The following is an 18,769-nucleotide window of genomic DNA, read 5'->3' on the forward strand; positions in this document are numbered from 1 at the left end:
TTTGCATTTTTAGTACCTTACCTACGTGAAGGATTTGTGTACTTCTTACACTACTGCTATGTTGACCACACAATCCCAGACAGTAGCAAGGTGATAAATGTATCGCCAGCTGTTCTCTGTTGGCATAAAATAATTCCACAAAGACGTGGCATATGCTCTGGGATCAAATTTCTTTATCCTCATCAAACTTGTGTTGTTTTCTAAATTGAAAGAGCATAAGGTCCCACTTTCACGCAACAGAATAAACTCCTCACCTCAATAATTGTATCAGCGTATAAGAAGCTTATTGTAATTACAATATTGTCTTCTTAGGGCAGCAGCCTAGAACATGAAATACAAATCACTCATTTCTAAATTGAATGGAAACCCGTTCAAAGCAAAGCAATACTAGAGGACAGAGGGATTAAAATGTAAGTCCGGTACATTTAATATTTACAGCATAATCACACAATTAATCTGACAATGTGTTCTGTGTTTAATACCTGAACCGACTGGTGTCCCATCTTTATCAGTGGTGTGAGGGGGGTGGGGGGTGGGAGTCACTGTTTACTTGTGACCCAAATGCAACCCATCATGCAGATTTGGTACTTTAACCAATGACAACTGTTAGTTTTAAAAGCGGATTGGTTTTTATTTAGCTCCTCTGTGGTAAATGTGGTGTTGACACCTGAATATAAGTTAGGGCTTCTGGCATATAAAAGCTCATAAAAAAAAGGTCAAGACCTAGATGTTGGCAATTTATTTACCCACCTGCAAATGTTTTCAACCTGCACTCTTTTAATGGACTGTTGCAGTAAAAGTGCCGAAGTTTATCATATTGCTTATATTTTAAAGCAAAAATTAGAGATTAAATACTTTAAACAATATTCAAATATACTCAAGTAAAATGAAAGTACCTTAAAGTTTTTCTGAAGTTCAGTAGAATATACATGGACCGAGTTCTCTTGACTGTGGAGTCTATTTAAGCTACAGTCAAGTTCAAAAAACCAGTGTGAGATGATCTGAGCTTAATGACATGATGCTTCATCCTACTGGAAGCAGACATCGGAAGATGGGTACGGTGTTGTCATAAAGGGATGGACACGGTTAGCAACAATAGGTAGGCTGTAGCATTAACCAGTATCTAGTTTATACAAAGGAGCTCAAAGTGCAAGGAAAATAGCCTCCACATCATCACACCACCACCAGCAGTCTGAACCACTACCCGATCATTGTCGCAGCAGAAATTGAAAATCATCACATAAGGCAACATTGTCCAATGTTTGTTTTTCCAATTGTGCAGTTTTGGTGAGCTTGTGTGAAATGTAGCCTCAGTTTTCATTCTTAGCTGACTGCAGTGGCTCATATGGTCTGCTGAGTGTCCTCTGCATACCTTTGTTGTAACAAGTGGTTACAACAACACTTACTATATTGCTTTTTTTATTGTGCTTGTCTTTCAGATAAACTCATGTGTTCTCCTGTAATCTAACACTGAACGTTTATAGTGGCAGATAATTATTAATTGACTCATTCCTCATAGATCATTTATTATTTAACCTCCTGCAACAATTCCAGGAAGTCCAGAGTCAGGCGGGTTATCATAAAGAAGTTCATGGTGACATTAGTATAAAAAGATTGCCTCCAGGCATTGAAATAAAGGAGCAAGACTGTTTGTTTTTTTTAAATTATGAGAACAGTAGACTATGATGAAAAACTAAATATTTTTAATAATGCTCTCCCAAGTTCTTCAAACAATTTTTCACAAGTAGGCTGCCGTCATCTCTGCTGCTGTCTGCAGCTTTTCCTATCAGATTTTTCCTTTCTATTGAAATGCTTTGATTCATCATTCTGCCAACAGCCAGCCTTTTTATCAGTGACCTTGTGTGGGTTACAGGCCTTGCGGAGGATGATGATCATGAGCATCACCTGAATAACTGTCACCCTTCCCTTTGTGGCTGCATGTACTGAACTAGTCTGAATTAAACAGTGTATTTATAATGTCTGAATCATAATGTATACAAACCTGATTTATGCAAACGTGCGACCTTTATCCAGCGCTGGATAAAGACCAGTATTCATTAATACTATAGTAACACTGTCTCCTTCTCTCTGGGTTTTACACAGCTGTGACTGTTAGCTAGCTAATGAGCTAAAGTCAGCGATGTAGATAACTGGGAAAAGTGAAAACTTCAAGGTTCTACTCAGGTATAGACAGGAAGAAATCATTCTGGGACTCTAATAAGTTCTTTAATGGCTGAGCTGGAAGAACAAAACAGCAACAGGTTAACCCCTACTGTTGAAGTGCATTCTGGACTTTGTCATGCTGGTACATGGAGAGAGGTACTGAGCACAGCTGTGTGCACACACAGCATGTCTCTTCATGCTTGCTCCTCCCCTGGCCTCTTGTGTCACTTAGTTTTGCCTTATTATCGTCTTATTTGTTGAAATTTAGGGTCTGTGAGCACAAGCAGAGGTTTTTGCTTGGAAAGTAACTGTGGCCTCCTTTTCAGAGGCTTCTCTTATATTTAAGGGTCGTGAAATATGTCAATCTTTTCTCCCCTTATCCTTATTCACTTAGCTGCTGTTTACAGTTTAAAGTTATCATCAGGACAAACACTTCTAATTATTCTTTGCTCCTCATTTTCTTTAAAAGCAAGAGAAGACAGAACAGATCCAGTAAATCTTTAAGTTTGGTATAGTAATCTGTCTTGATCTATTTTTATTTGAATGTTTTATTCTGTGTTTTATTTATTTCTTATATGGGGGAAAGTCTTGCCAGCCTTGCGCTGAGGGCTGTGGTCATCCATCTGTTTTGCTCCAATAAACCCAAATTTCCGGGATACCTTCTTTAGATCTGTTCAGTTTTATTCATATAGCATTACTTAACAGTAAATAAATCTTGTCTCAAGTCACTTTATATGGTAGGATAAAGACCCTACAGTGTTAATCTAGGTCAAATGTTCACTTGGATTCACTGATGAAGTAAATGCAATTTGGTAATCAAAGGTGAGTTGACTATATACGCATACTCTGTCATGGTTGGACAAACAAGGATGCAAACAACAACTTAACTGTTTGGCTGAGACAAAACAACAACAGGGCAGTGATTACAGCTTAAATGTACTCAGGAGATTGTTAAATATTGTTACATTTTTTGTCAATGTTTGCAGGTGTCCTGTTTGAAGAAAACACATTTAGATGAGGACAAACTGATTTCAAGGAAAATAAAAATGCTAAAAAGATTGTGAGTTATTTTGTTAATATATTAGCTGTTTGGTCATTTTATGATGAGATGGATTCTGTCATTATATTTAAGTATAGTTTTTGTAGAATAAAAGGATATTTAACAGTAATGTAGCGGCACTGTTGTCTCCTAAGCACAGATTAATATAAGTTTAAATTCAAAAATTTTCAACCAAACGCTGTATTGGGTTTTAATTATATAGAAATTTGTGGCTAAGGATATAAAAAAGTACTTTAAAAGAGTTACAGACAGTGAAAAGAAGTGGCTGTAAATAGTATTATAAACAGAATTTTCCATTAATGGTAGTGAAAATATACTGTAAATCTAAAAAAGTCGGTGAAGTTCCGTAAAAAACAGTTTTTCTACATTTTTCTTTTTTTACAGTGTAATATGTGCCACTGGGACACATAGTACGGTGAGTAAGCCAGAGCTCTGTCAGGAGAAACCTGACACAAAGAAGAGAAACCATTTTTTTTTTTATATTGGCCTCTCTTCAATGGCTCCCTGTTAAATCCAGAATGAATCCAATTTAAAATCTTTCTCACATACAAGGTCTTGAATAATCAGGCCACAAATTTCAGGTACTATAAGGTCCTCAAGATCTCACGAGAGCACTTTGCTCTCAGACTGCTTGTTTACTGGATCTAGTTTGCTAGATCATTGTTCCACAGACAATGGCAGGTCGACCCTTCAGCTTTCAGGCCTCTCTTCTGTGGAACCAGCTTCCAGTTTAGATTTGGGGGGAAATCGCCTTTTCTGTTTTAAATTTTTTTAAGTTTAAAACTTTCTTTTTAAATAAAACTTATAATTGGGGCTGGATCAGGTGACCCTGAACCCTCCTGTAGTTACACCGCAATACACCTAGGCTGCTGTGGTCTTCCCTGTGTTTCTTCTTCACTCGCCTCTTTTCACTTTGTGTGTGTTTATATAGCATCTTGTTATTATTAATCTATGGCTCTCTTCCACAGTGTAGCTTTTGTCCTGTCTTCCTTCCCTCACGCTCGGGGTTTCTTCCTGTTAAAAGGGAGTTTTTCCTTCCCATTGTTGACAAATGCTTGTTCATAGGGATTGTCTGAACCCCCACTGTTGACAAACTAGTGTAGGAAAGTATTTTATGGTGGATAAATTCTATAAAATTCTATTAAACAATAGTTTAATGGTTTAATTATTTGTGATTTGTAAGCATTTATAAAGTTAGTTTGCTAGCTCATTGTTCCACAGAGTGGACCTCATGCAGCCCCTGTTTTACAGCAAGGAGTTTTACGAATAACATATGGACGTCCTTGTTGCTATTTGTCTACTTAATGCGGTTTCCAGGGGTCCGTGAGAGCAGAAAAGTACCAGATGTTCCTTTGCATCATCTGAAGGTCACAGGCATCAGTCTAGTGGCGTTGGTTGTGATCGAGGGCAGATGTTCCCAGGGTTATCCATTCCATATGGCTGCCACTCGTCCACTGGCCTTTTCACAGCACAGCGCTTGTAAACACGCTTCAGTTTGCTGTTCTCTTTTTTTCTGACCCTGTAAAACATGTCCTAAATCCAATCACCTAGTCCCTTTAGAGGGGATGATGTTGATGAATGGAAATGTGTAGTGGTAGTAGTGACCTATAAGCCCCTATTGAGATTACAGGCAGGCAAGCAGCCAGCCAGCCAGGCCTGGTCAGACCACTGGGAAACGGCTAGAGCTTAAAGAGGGATTGTTTAGATAGACAATAGTGTCTACCTGGTTTTAATCCCCGCTCAGAAAGAGTACAGAGGATTGGCAGAGTTTAATAAATGAAAGTGCTCCTATAATCAGGATTTGCCAAAGTGCCCCTTTGTGTTAATCGGACATTTTTTACAGCATGGTTTTTGACATCTGCCACAGCAAGTGGTGTTAACCCTCTGCTGCCCCAGCTGTACGCAGCACATTTGCACCAGACTTCATGCAGAGAAAAGCAAAAAGGGAGAAGTAAGTAAAGTTACACCGTTTAGTGTTTATGCACATTTCTGTTCTGTTCTGTACTTTAAGAGATGGCACAGAAATGTTTCTTCATAGCATCTTTATTCAACGATTGTTGTTAAAAAGGCCTAATGCGGGTGTGTTGCAACATCCCTTTTTTACCTTATAACTTGTTCATATTTTATAGTGCGTCATAATGTACTTGCATGTACTCTATAGGTTTCAGACAGATTGCAGCCATCATGGCACAACCTCATTACTTACTTAGCAGAGGCTAATAGAACTGGGATGTGTAATTACTTCAGAGCTAAAATAGAAAGCTGCATTTTATTTAATTAAAGTTCAGCGTATCAGCAGTAAAGCATAATAAAATTGTTTTAAAATCAAGGATTACAACAGTAAATCCCAGTGGGCCAGATGTGAGAATGGGAGGGGCCGCTGCATTCTGGGACCAGATTAAACAGAAAATCCCACAGGGCCGCACTGTCTTTTTCCTGCAGCTTAGGGGCTTGTGTGGATTCAACATGCTGTAATCCACCGATTAGCTGATATAATCACCTGTAAATACACCTTGGCCAGGACGTTACTCTCGGCCATTAGGCTCTGGTCTAATGCTCCACATGTTCATCGGACCGTTTACTGTTGAGACGGGTCGGATTTCACCTCATCTGAACTTTCTGGGAATTTCAAGCAGACGGTCGGCCCAGACAGACAGCTGTACTCGCTATGTGATCCAAATGAGTTCCCAGAAACTTAACTGGAAAATATAAATGCTCTTTGACTCTAAATTAAAGCCAAACTAAGTAGAATACAAGTGGTTTGAAGCAGCATTATAATTCTACTTTGTCTATTTGCCTATAAATTTTAAACTTTTTACTCTTTACTCAAAGCACATTTCAACACTGCAGCTAATACTTGTAATTACAATAAATGTTAACATTTTACATTCAAAACTAGTTCAGCATTTGTGCTTTGTGCTTTCCCATTATATTTACGGTACTAAACCAAAGCTGAAGTTACAGGTGAAAAGGTAACGCTTACACAAACTTCAGAGAAAAGCAAATCACACAGTAAATTTTGGCCTTGTGCTCTAATGGAGGTCACTGGGCAGAAATGTCAGCACATGTTGGCATGGCCAGAATAAGTCAAATAAACTTCAGTCTGTGACCTTTCTCCTGAGATTTTGCGTAAGTTTTGGTTATGCAGCTGTCATAAAGATATGTTTTTGTCACTATATGACTTTATTTAAAATAAAAATTTATGAAATATTCAAAACATGAACAAAATTGATGTAATCAACTGTAAAGCAACTACAGCTTTGGGATAAATGTACAAGAGTCCCTTCTTAAATGTATTACTGTAGAAGTACACAATAGCGTGGTTGAATTTAACAGTGTGTTAAAAAAAAAAACAACTTGTCTCCAGAGATAATTTTACTCAGGTATTAAAATTAATTATTAATTAGCACTTATATTTTTAAAAGTACTATCGTTTAAAAACATTTCAGAGTCAGATAACCTCTTAGTAAGTACTTTTATTTTTCTGTTATTTGCTTCGAACGGTATTATTGCAGTGTGTCTGCAGTGCAGTATTTTTTGTAGTGTGTTGTTGCACTGTATATATTAAAGTTCTTATGTAATCTAAATATGCCAATACGTCGTCTGCCACTGCTTACTCACTGCTCAGCTGATCTTATATCAAATAAGTCGATGTAGTGAATTGCTGCCACACACAGCGGTGATCCGTCTGGTGTAATTTGCCCCTAAACGTTCTTTCGCCACCTGCTGTCTGCGTGGTTAAAAACACAAGAGACGGGAACAGTCTGACCAGTTCATGTTGTTTTAATGCCATGCCGTTCAGGTTCAGCCTCTCTCCTCAAATCACTCCATTACATTGGATTAAACCATTAAAAAGAGGGATTGTATCTGTATTTGAGCCTTTGTTGAATTATTATTTTGTAAGACACTTTATAGTCATTCCTGAAAAAGGAAACACATTATTTTGGTTCATAGCACATTAATGCCTGCCAAGGAAAAAAATATTAAGACTAAATTGACCAAAAAAAAAAAAGAAATCACAAAACACAGAAGCAAACAATATAAACAATATCTTATATATAAAACAAAGGAGTCATAATAAATATTACATAAACACACAAAAAACTAAACACTTAACTTATTTGGTTTGGGCCACATTTTGAGTAAAGTCAGTAATTACTGATCTGAAAAGCCAAACATCAGTGTGAATGTTACGTTTGCTGCTTTTTTTCTTCCCCTTAAATCTCCCAGAGAACACAATTCATCTAAAATGAGAGTCACCACCCCAAACTTTTTATTTAGCCTCCTCTTTCTAGCAAGAAACACAATCAAGTGTGCACTCCTTTTGTTTTTCCTATAAATCAGTTCCTGTGTGTGCTTGTAAGCCATCCAAGCCTTTATATAGTGCAGAAAATTCCACAAAACAGCTTTAGTCACCCATGTTCTGTCTATTTTTTAGGAAAATCTTCTCACCAGTTCAACCTATAATCAAATAAAGAAGAATCAAGTCTTTATGAGCTGATATGTGATTGGCTGCTTTGGACTTGCTTTGCCTTTTTGCACTTTTATTTATTTAATTAGTTTTTTTGCTGGGAATCTACCAGCTCTGCAAGTCTTCCATCTTTGTGTTTGTAATAGAACGGGAGCAATTTTGGTTCAGTCAGGATTGGACTCAAAGTCAAATGCAGACATTCATTCACAGTCACACACAGATGTCTTTACAGCAAACACATACAAATAAAAATTCATTGTGACTGTAAATGTAAATTCACTCATTAGTGATTTTTCTACTTAACAAAGATAACTGTGCAATTTTTTTTTTTACTTTTCTGAAGCAAACCAGGACTAGTACAAGTATCAGGAGCTCGTCTTAGGCGCCGTTTTCTTGTTCAGCCACGTGTACAGAAGATTTTCAAGATTTAGTGTTCCCTCTTTTCACCTCAGGAGAAGGGAGATGTGCAGGACTCAGCTCTGCCTTTTCTCCGGTGTGGAGTGCAGTAATGAGGTCTTAAGGCCTCCGCCGGGATGCCTCCTCTCTGTAGGGGCTCCTTACGTACTCCGCCCCAAGTCCAACTTAAGGTTCCAGCCCCCATTAATGCTACTTCCATTGCAAAGTGCAAGCAGTTAATATCTCTCTGCCCCTCCCTCCCATTTGAGTAATTTGGAAACAAACGCAACAGCAAAATCAAAAACACAAATGGATTGCTATTGTTGTGATGTTAAAAAAAAAAAGGGGACAGTCATTGTCCAAAAAGCAACAGGAAGGGAGAGGGCAGGAAGAGAGCGAGTGCATTTGTGTGTTCAGTTCAGTCCATCCTCATAAAATAGGGATTCTTCCTTGTAATGTCCATATGCCACCAGTCAGCATTTGGAAGAGCTGTTATACCTCCCTGGGGGGAAAAAAGGATAACATTAATACACACATCCCTTGTAGATGCAGTGCACACGCCCCCCAGTTTCTTCTCAAACTATCAGATTATTTCTTGTATAATAGAAGTAATGACTTACGATGCTGTCAGTGTGGAGTTCAGGACAAGAGTGGTGCGTATCCTGTACAGCTGAGCCAGCGTCAGCTTCTTGTGTTGGCCTGGAGATTTTCTCTTTTTGGGCGATGCCTCCCCTGAGTCACTGGCTGCTGCTGACTTGGCTTTCTTATCTAAGCAGGCAGAAGGAGTCACTTCCCCATCTGAGCTGTTGCTCTGGGAATCGTTATCCTCGCATTGTCCGTCAGGCGCCCCGTGGCCATGCCTGGCTTCCGCCCTCCTCAGGGTGGCACTGAGTTTGTCAGAGGGCAAGCTAATGCTCAAGCAATCGTCAGGCTGGTCAAGGTCAGTGGAAAATAACTCCTTGTTTTCCACTGACGAGTTCTGGTCCAGCTCGGACATGCTCTTACTGTGCGACAGCTTTGACGTGTCCATGTCTCCGCACAGCGATTGGTCCTGCGTCTCAGAGCTGAGCGAGTGTGTGTGGGAGATGGGGTGGTTACCATGAAAGCGTTGCAGGAGGTTGTCTTCGGAGCGGGATAGAGCCAGAGAGGACAACCCCTGAAGGCAATGGAGTCGGGGCTGTACATGAGGCCGCCGGCGAGGTTTAGAGGACTGGACGACTGACACCTGAGACCCTAATGAAGCATCCTCCTCCTCTTCTTCTTCTTCCTCTTCTTCATCCACATCTTCTAATTCTGTCTCTTCGTGCTCTGGCTCCTGACCCTCCCTGTCTCCCTCTTCCTCCTCAGTCTCCTCGCCTTCACTTTGGCCAGGCTGTGGCTGCAGTTCTCTTAGGAGGGATTCAGGGGAGAGGGTACCGTAGGCGCTGTCCATGGAAAGAGAGCGGCACTGGGGGTCCAGGTCCTCACTGTCTGGTCCCGTGCCCTGGTTGTGCTCAGTGTAGATGGCAGAGTGGACTCTGAGGGGACTTGATGACTTCTGACCCATAGACCTTTCAGAAAGGGAACCCACAGCACTATCCAAGTCTTTATTAGCGCTTCCCTGGAGGTTCATGTTGGAAACAGGAGTTTCTGAGTGCTCGCCGGGCTCATCGACATCCATCACTGACAGGGTCTCGGTGGAACCGTCTGATTGACTGAAAGGAGAGTTTTGGTTGAACGTTAGATTTAAAAAGCTCACCAGAAAGCGTGTAAGGAAAACATCAAACAGAGACAATAATGGAGCACTTTAAGGAATAGTTTGAGATTTTAAGAAAACAATTTGTGTAGAGTTTTGTGTTACAAATGTGCAGCTGATTTTATTCTTTACACTTCAGTACCTTGAGTTTTGCTGATCCTTGTGACTCAGCAAAGGGGAACTTGTAGTGGAGTTGCTGCTCTCATCTTCCTCCTCCTCCTCTTCTCCATCCCCCATACATCTCTTCTGACTGTCCTGCTGGCGGAGGAACTCCTCAGTGCGAAGCCTTTGAAGCTGGTTCTAAAGTGAAAAGCACCATTTACATTAAATATGTAAATAACTGTAAAATTAATTTTTCTAAAATTAAATTACAAAAAACATAAAAATCTAATATCTGGATGCTGTCCGATATTTTTTCTATAATAAAAAAATTGCTATCCTACCTGGACATTGCAGATTGCATCTATCCAACTTCGCCCCTGGGTGGCGCTGTTGGCTTGGAAAGTGTACGCTGCCACTGCACTCTTGAATTCATTGAGGTAGATGAGGATGAAAGAGCCTGTAGGAGACATTAAACGTGAAAAATTTAGTACTGTGTGGATTAAAAAGTCACCAATATAGTTAAATAGTTGAATAGCTTCTCAAAAGGTGAGAATTTCCTGGATTTTCTGCTTTATTAAAAAAAAATATATATTATTCAGGAGTTAAAGTCAGTATTTGAGTACTCACCGGGGTCTTTGAGTTCCTTACAGATGACGTTGTGAATAAGGAGAGGCTGACGGATAATTTTGACTTTCTCCACTCTTTTCACCGGCTTAGTAATTAGCAGCAGGTCGGTGAACAGGAAACAATAGACCTCCATCTGTGGGGACAGTAAACTCATTTCAGTTATGGTAACTCTTGTAATGTTTTACAGATCTGCAGTTTTTGTGAGATTTTACGTAACCGCAAAGGAAACATGAGAAACCACGTGTAATCTGAAGAGCTGATCGTGTGTTTCCAAGCAGTCATGTGAGTCAGTCTTACCCTACTGTCTTTGCCCTCCTTCATCCTCAGCGCGCCCTCGAGATGCAGCTGTCGAGTCTCTTCCGGTGATACATCTCTCATGGGAGCCATGAGGTCAAAGTGGTTGTACTCCTTGAGGATCTGAGGGGGAAAAGATAAAGGCGTGAAGCCGAGTTTGACATGAAGTCTAATTTTAGGGCACTGGGGTATTGTAAAGTGTTTCCTACCTTCTCCACTTCTTCACTGCTCCCCTCTACAGCCTCATAGCAGTCTATACGGGCAGAGATGGTGGCCAGCTTCTGCTGTTCTTGACGCTGTCGCATCTGGGAGTCTACACTGTTGATAAAGCCCTCCACTGTGGCCACCTTTAAAACGTACATTTGCATTCAGACCTCAGGCAGGTGACAAGCAGTCAAAGCATATCGGTTACTTTAGTGTAAATGAGAAAAACAGCACTTTCTAAATGTTTTCCAAGTTCTTACCATGCTGCTGACGATGTCACGGGTTGCTGGTTCATCTGTCTTCTTGAGAAGAATCTTCAGTAGGAGCGGGTATTTGGTCAGTCTCTGGTGAGGCTTTGCCAACATGTCGGCCAGCTTCAGACGGTTACACTGCTTATTGGTCTCTGCCCACTGAATTGAGTCAGACAAAAGCAGGAAGTCAGGCATCAGAAATGAGGAGAAAGCCACGGATGAGTTTTTTGTATTAGAGTGGGTCTGGGATTATCATAATGGTAAGAGAAACCTTACCGTGACGTAGGTCCTGAAGAGCTCATTGTCCCTGAGAAGCGTGCGCATGTACTCCATGCAACCCTCCTCCTCCATGCAATAACGGATGTAGGGCTTGAACCTGGTGCCAAACTGAACCCGTACACAGAAACAAAGACATGCGTCATATTTACTTCTGTCTTCGGGAAAACAAAGACATACTAGCTGCTAATTTACATGTTTCTTATCCAATTTATGCTTAAAAATTGTGAAGCATCAAGGTTTTGATGTTTACTGGCATCCAGTGCAGTGTACCTTTGATAAAACACCTAAACCTTTATATGAATCATAGTTACATAATCAGTCACACTTATATATTAAACATAGCACAGGTAGTTACATTATTTAAACAGAGTGTAAACAAACACACCTTTATCTGATCATCTTATTTGTTACAAGTTAGGTTGGATGAAAATGTTATTGATAAACTCTGACATTTATGTAATGTTAATTAAAGTACAGTAAGGTGACTAATTTTTAAGATCATTTATTTTGATAAAAAGAGTAAACTTTTAAAAAGGCTTTTTTTTTTTTTTTTTTTTTTTAACATGTGCTATAAAAATATAAAAATCTGGATTTTTTGACTTTGGAAAGATGCACTCAATGCTTTAAACCAAGATACAAAGTTTCTATACTATTTAAATTAACTAGATGTCTTTCTTTTTTGTTTTCTGGGGGTGCATGCAGGGTTGTGGATTTATAATAACCCTCTTTTGTCGCATCTGTGGAGTCTGAAACTAACCGTTCTGAAACCATGGTGAAGGTCAGTGGGGTCGAGCAGAGCCCGGGCTTGCCTAGCCTTATTCAGGGCAGGCAGCATGACCTGGGTCCAAAGGGAGGTGTGGAGGCGGGCGATCTCCTGAATATTGCTGAACAACTTGGCAGGCTCCACCTCCGTCAGCAGGCCGCTCTCCTGCAGGTTCAGCAGCCCACACAGGAACAACTGCAAGAAGGGAGACATAAAAAGAGCGTAAGCCTCTGAATATTATGACACTAATCTGATGTAAGGCACTGCAGTTACGTCTAAACTTAAACTCCTTGTTTATTAGAACATGATAAAGGCCCCACACTTTGTCACTGTCTAATGAAAAAGAGCTTCATTGTATGTCTTATCTTTTACACTACATAACCCTCTTCATCTTACACAGTATGCGATTTATATACGCGTGAACAGACAACAAAAGCATTCTTTGCACTTACATCAGTAATGACTCGGAGTTTCTTTATGTAGGTCGCCTCGGTGTGCAGCAGCTCCCATATTGCTTCCTGCTGGTGGAACTGGCGTCTTGTCAGTGTCTGCGCACACACAGATTTTATTCATAAACATCCACAATATTTATACGTTCATCTCAACTGTTACAATATTAGCACAAACTTCCTTTAGGTTAGACATTTTAATCGCAGCTCATTCCCGTGTCAGGGTTTGGAGTACAACGATTACATCAGACATTTAAACCAAATACTAAAACTCCCCAACAATATTTGCTCAGAAGATGTTTACATATACAAACAAGTAAGAAATGAAATGACTTACAGGACAATTCCAAGAACTTTTAGTTAATTGTTCGTTTAATAACTTAATGACCAGATGAATAGATTCAACTTTTGGAGAACTTAATGTTCACTTTCAAAACAAATCAAGTTACTGATTGCTTAGAATAAGTGGTACAACATAGTGTGAGCCTAATAAACCATTTTATTGTACCATTTTTCGCTTTACTCTTTAATTAAATACATCTTTATTATTTCTGCATACTTCCTTATGATTTCATGCTATAATGTAAATTGCATCCATACGTCAGTCTATTCTGCCGTTGCATGCTCGTACAGCAGTTGTGACGGTTGCTTATTGTTTTAAAAATTCCACAGGAAATCTGTCACACCACGCAAGAAAAGCAACAATCGTTTCCTTGTGATGTGCTCATATTTCTTTTCCCCATAACTCACATCACCAACAGTATTGTGTTTCAGCAATCAAGACAGTAATGTGTTTGGTGTAACTAACATCAGAGGTACATTTACAGTGTATCTGTTGAGCAACAACCTCTAGCCCTGCTGATTCATCGTGGACTTGTTAACATGTGCAACAACTTGGTGACGACATGAGATGTGCAGCACAGAAATTCAGTTCTTTGTGGTAACATAACAGCGAAGTGCATTATAACCAGTATTTCAGGAAAGGAGGCATCAGGTTGAGTGTAAGAATGATAAAGATAGATATAAGGAAGTAAGAATTGGGCACACACCAGAAACCAGCATGCATGCAAGTAATGCAATGAATGAGAAAATTGTAATGCTAAACTATTCATGGTTCAGCATTACACCACTGGAAGTTACAAATATCTGCATTGATTCTAGTAGAAAACTGATTTTTTCCATTATGTCTGCGTATACACGAGAAGACAAAAGTGGGTGTGTTTGTGTGGTTTGCCTATCTGCACTGTACCTCTGAGTTGTCCAGTAGCGTCTGCCAGCTGTCCTCTAGGGATAGGTTGATCTCCTCCTCCTCCTCCCAGGAGTCCTGGTGGAAGGAGAGCTGTCGCGGCACCTTTGGAAATCCAAACATTGTGTAGGTCTGGAGTTTGCTCTGGAGCTGCTCCAGTCGATCCACCTCCTGTGATCAGATAAAAAACAATTTCAAAAAAAGATGTGATTATTTTGAACGGAAACAAAAAGAGACACAAAAGTAACTGTCCATTTGTGCGACTGTTTATTGTTACATTCAAACTGTAAGTAGAGAGGGGTCTGTGTATTATAAAGCATACAGAATCCCGTCCTTGCTGGCGCCTAGGCCGCTATTCAGGTCTTTGTTCAAGCTGGCAGGCCTTATGTAGTTATGAAAATGAGCTCCGTGCATTGAGACCATCTTAACAATAGGAGACGGGGGAGCGGGGTGAGTGCTACAAAACAGAGGAAAGAAACGGAGCGGGAGGATTGTGCTTCTTGAAAACAGTCAACAAAAAGTGATAAATTTATGGGGGGAAAAAGATCCAAAATTAGGACTTCTCGCTAAAGTTTAGTGTGAAAGCAACTCGATTTTGTTTAACCCTACAATATGGAGGATGCCAAAGGTCCAGACCCAGGTGCAGGATCTCTGGCCCTGAGGGGGTTACGGGGAACAAATAAATTGAAAAGGGATGGGCCCGGCAATGACAGGTGACTGACAGAAACGGTCTCCATTTGACATCTGCCACCGTTAAGGATGTGACCTCAGGGGATGAGATACAATGGAAGGCATGTGTGTGTGGGCGCGTGCCTGTCCTTCATTAGAATCAAAGTTGATTATCAATTTCAAAAACCTCTGATCCAGAAAGAGAATGGCTTTGCTTTGGTTAACCTTGCGATCTTTAACGAGAGCTGAAAGGCCGACTGTGTTAGTTTTAAACAGAGCCAGGTTTACGCCTTCCCTATTTTCCATTCCTTATGATAAACTTGTTTATCAGGCATGTGATAAAAAGTTAAAAGTAGCAAATTTCCAGAAAAGATGGCATTTTAAAAATCAAGATAAGAGTGGATAAAACTGAGTGCTAAGAGAAGGCTTTTCCTCTACCTACTCATTTCCAGAGCTGCTGGGTGGAAAGTATGTGAGCCAAAAAGTCAGGAGAACTTTGAAAGGAAATGACTTCACCAGGGCTCAAGGGGGATATGGCCTTCTGACCCCCTCCCACTGCTACTTGCTACTGTTCTGTTTGTTTTTTTAATGTTTTCTTAATCTCAGACATCGTCTGGGCAACAAGCCTGCCTCCTACAGCCCTTTATAGCCAAAAGAAAGTGCAGCACTTTGCTTGGAACAGCAATCGCACTCGCTTCTGTGATCATGTGATCACAAACATGTCAGCATTACCTTGCCAAAGGACCCCGCTCCAGCGTTGGAACTGAAGAAGCCACTGAAGCGGCTGGCAGCACGGTTCTTCCAGCTGTCGGGCCCAGCCCCTACGGCGGGCAGAGAGCCACCGATCTGTCCCAGAGCATCCTGGGTTGGGATATTCGCCTCACCCAGAAACTCTGTTATGTTCTTCCTCCGACGGGCCTGACCCTGCGAGACAGAGAGACAAACAAAAATCAGTTACATGATAGACCGTAATAGGAGGAAAACAGAAAATGAAAGGAAAAAAAAGATCCAATGAGTGAATGAGGGGAAATATAACTGTTCCCAGCCAGACGCATCGAAAGAGACAATGACGAAATGATAGGACAAACAGGAAATCTGAAAGGGGAATTCTCAGCCAGGGATGACATCAACAAGACCGTTAAAACTATCCAAATGCTTGGACACAAACAGGAGAGGGAAGGACTGCCACTTCCTCGCTGTGTATGTTCACTGCATCACAAGGAGCAGGCAGGAGGTTGTTCCATAAGAACAGACGGCCGAGTCTGGCCATTGTTCCCTGTCCATTGTTACCCTGTCAGCAGGCCCTGCCGTGCGCCCTCGCTCATGCAATCTCTGTACACTTTACGAGCAGCAGCAAAGTAAACAAACAGGGGCCACCTCAGTATCTGAGGAAGCAGTTGTTTTTGTCGTCTGGAGTGTCAATGCTGAAGAATCTGCTGGTCAGGAGTCAGCAAGAGGCAGGACATCGACACCCCCCCACACTTCACAGCAAAAGGAACTCACATTCCTGGACACTGACACCGTTTCTGAAACTCACCGGCCATTCCAGTGAAATTCTTTTACTCGTCACCCCCCCAGAAACACAAACAAGCCTACACAAACACAATGTGATCAAAACACCAAGCTGCTGCACTGATGGATATCACAGATGCACTTTCCAATTCTTCTGGCCCAAAACTGTCAGACTCACAGCTCTTATGGTCACTATCAGATAATCCACATGTAATTTTGCCCAATTTTCCTCATGAAATGTCACAAAATAGCAAATAGCCAGTTTTAATTCATCACAGCTTAAAGTTTACTGTTACAAATAACTGCCATATAATTTGAGGATTATCAAATTTTAAAATGTACCACAGATTAAAGCAAACTAAGACATTAAAACTGCACTTGACTTTTACTTGAGGGAAAGTGCAGGAACAAGAAGACTAGATAAAAAGCCTCGATTACTTGTAAAATGTAAACGGTTTTCAAGCTACAGTAATAATAACTGCCTGTCACCATAAACAGTTTCTAGCATGTATATGTTACACGATGGAATGTAAACAGAAGCTAAAAAATGAAAATCTCTGGCTGAAATGTTGCATTGTAAAGACTCATTTCAGGAGGGCTCTAATGGTACCACTTAACTACAGTGAAGGTGCATAAGTGTCCTATACAAGGTTGCATAATGAGTAAGTAAATCTAAATTTTCAAGGGGCTTTTAGTCCTTTCATCTTTCAGGAGTTATTACCAAAGAGAGCAGTGACCCAACTGCAGAGTGACATCTTGGCTTTAAAACAAAAACTAAAGTGAAAGAGGGGAAAGAGACAAATTTGGAGGCGCTTTAGTTGAAAGGGAAACGAGCCTGGAGCCATTTAGGGACTTTTTGTTGGTCCAACTGGTCAAGGACACAGGTGTTAGGAAGTGCCGAGTCCCCATGGTCAAACAGGGAAAATCTGAACCCTGTGCTACTGAGAGCGCACAACTGGCCAAACTGAAACCTGATTTATTTGTCTGACTTTGCTGTACGAGGCAATCAAAGAACAGGGTTTTATACATTTAAAGCAGGCTGTAATAATGGCAAAGAAAAGCAGCTAAAGTATTTCTACATATCAGATGGCATACATGAAGGAAACTTTGGATCAGAAATGAACACCGTGAATAGTTTAAAAACCTGTTTTAGAGGAAACCAGTTTCATAAAGCCTCAAGGCCAGGAAGTTGTAATTATAACCACCAAGGGATAAATGCCATCAGCAGTTTCCCACCATATTAACAGTGCTCACCATTGAAGCCAGCGGCATGTCAAAAGTAACAAAAACCATCCTAATCCTTCAATTGGATTCATGGATCGCAGCCCATTCTGGAGCCAGCTGCTGCTCTCTGTCAACCTCTCGCCTCCTCTCTCTCCACTTCCACTGTGAAACACACATCCACGTCGTCCTCGTTGTTCAGTTCAGCCGATGCAAAGTCAGTCAAAGAAGTCGAGCGACAGCTACAACACTCCCATGTTATTTCACCATCAAAACTTGAACTTCAATCAGTCTGCAAACGCCTATTCCAGCTGACAGGATCCGGGTTACCCGCCGCGTCCTGCAGAGTCCGATCACAGCTTCTCTTTGAGCCGGGACGTATCTGCGTCCTGTCCTGCGGTTCCGACAGTCAGCGGTGAACCTACTCACTGAGGCGCCCAGCCTGCTTGCATTTCACACACGGACTGGCCTGAAGTCATAGCAACCAGGAGGATCCTGCCTCATTGTGTTGGGCAGGAAAGAGGAGGCACCAGAAGAGGTTGATCTGAATATTAGGAGGTGGAGCTTTTGTGGCAGCTTTCAGGGAGCTCCCTGGTTTGAACAAGCATCCTGGTGCTTGTGGTGATGCCAAATGGTCTTTAGTCTCAACAGGCTGCTCTGAAGTACAAATAAACTATCAACTCCTTGCTTGTGAATCAGACACACTTTCTGTTTTCTCTTCCCTCCCCCAAAAGGATTTTTTCCCCCGATTAGCCCTGCTTGTAGTGCAAGCAAATTGCAGTTTGGATACTTCGTTTTTTACTCTTATTTGGACGTCATTATTCTTTGCCGTCTTCAATCGCTGTTTTGCTTTAGAGATCCTTAAACAATACCAGGGAACTGAGTCAAAACAAGGAAAGAAATTCCCCAATAATGACCAAAAGGGAAATCCCCTTTGTTTACTTGCTTGTTTCAGCACATTCAAAATGCTGCTTATGCCAAGCAGATAAGCTCGAGCGGGCGCACAGCTTCTTAAAAAGAAAAAGGCTCAAAACTTTCTAGATAAAGTAGATTAAGAGAGAATTAGGTGTTGTGGCAATCCAGAGATTGTTGGGGTTGTGTGAGTTTACATTAGCTGCTTTGATTTTTTTTTCAGCCTCTCAGGATATTTGGGTTTTGGGCTAAAGATCAAACAAAAGTTGTAATTGGCACTTTTGCACACTGAATAAATCTAATCAGATTATTATAATTAGCATAACAATAGATACTGACTACAAGAACTATACAACAGTTGGTAACAACTATAAACATTATAGTCAAAGAAATGCTTTCATTACATTTATCTTAG

General features: G+C 40.8%; 1 protein-coding gene across 1 annotated transcript in view; it reads right to left on the bottom strand.

Annotated features, from left to right (window-relative positions):
• Nucleotides 1-6,988: 6,988 nt before the first annotated feature.
• plekhg5b (pleckstrin homology domain containing, family G (with RhoGef domain) member 5b) overlaps nucleotides 6,989-18,769 on the bottom strand; it is an 84,209-nt gene continuing 72,428 nt past the window's right edge. Inside the window, exons 9-21 of the mRNA XM_031741934.2 lie at nucleotides 15,442-15,633; nucleotides 14,044-14,211; nucleotides 12,798-12,893; nucleotides 12,340-12,540; nucleotides 11,580-11,690; nucleotides 11,313-11,462; nucleotides 11,058-11,195; nucleotides 10,852-10,971; nucleotides 10,555-10,687; nucleotides 10,269-10,384; nucleotides 9,968-10,125; nucleotides 8,711-9,784; nucleotides 6,989-8,592 (exon numbers count right to left, since the gene is read on the bottom strand). Of these exons, the coding sequence (XP_031597794.1) occupies nucleotides 8,583-8,592; nucleotides 8,711-9,784; nucleotides 9,968-10,125; nucleotides 10,269-10,384; nucleotides 10,555-10,687; nucleotides 10,852-10,971; nucleotides 11,058-11,195; nucleotides 11,313-11,462; nucleotides 11,580-11,690; nucleotides 12,340-12,540; nucleotides 12,798-12,893; nucleotides 14,044-14,211; nucleotides 15,442-15,633 (2,667 nt within the window). The 3' untranslated portion in view covers nucleotides 6,989-8,582. The remainder of the gene's footprint in view (nucleotides 8,593-8,710; nucleotides 9,785-9,967; nucleotides 10,126-10,268; nucleotides 10,385-10,554; nucleotides 10,688-10,851; nucleotides 10,972-11,057; nucleotides 11,196-11,312; nucleotides 11,463-11,579; nucleotides 11,691-12,339; nucleotides 12,541-12,797; nucleotides 12,894-14,043; nucleotides 14,212-15,441; nucleotides 15,634-18,769) is intronic.

This window comes from Oreochromis aureus, linkage group 20, assembly GCF_013358895.1.
Source record: "Oreochromis aureus strain Israel breed Guangdong linkage group 20, ZZ_aureus, whole genome shotgun sequence".
Classification (NCBI taxonomy): Eukaryota; Metazoa; Chordata; class Actinopteri; order Cichliformes; family Cichlidae; genus Oreochromis; species Oreochromis aureus.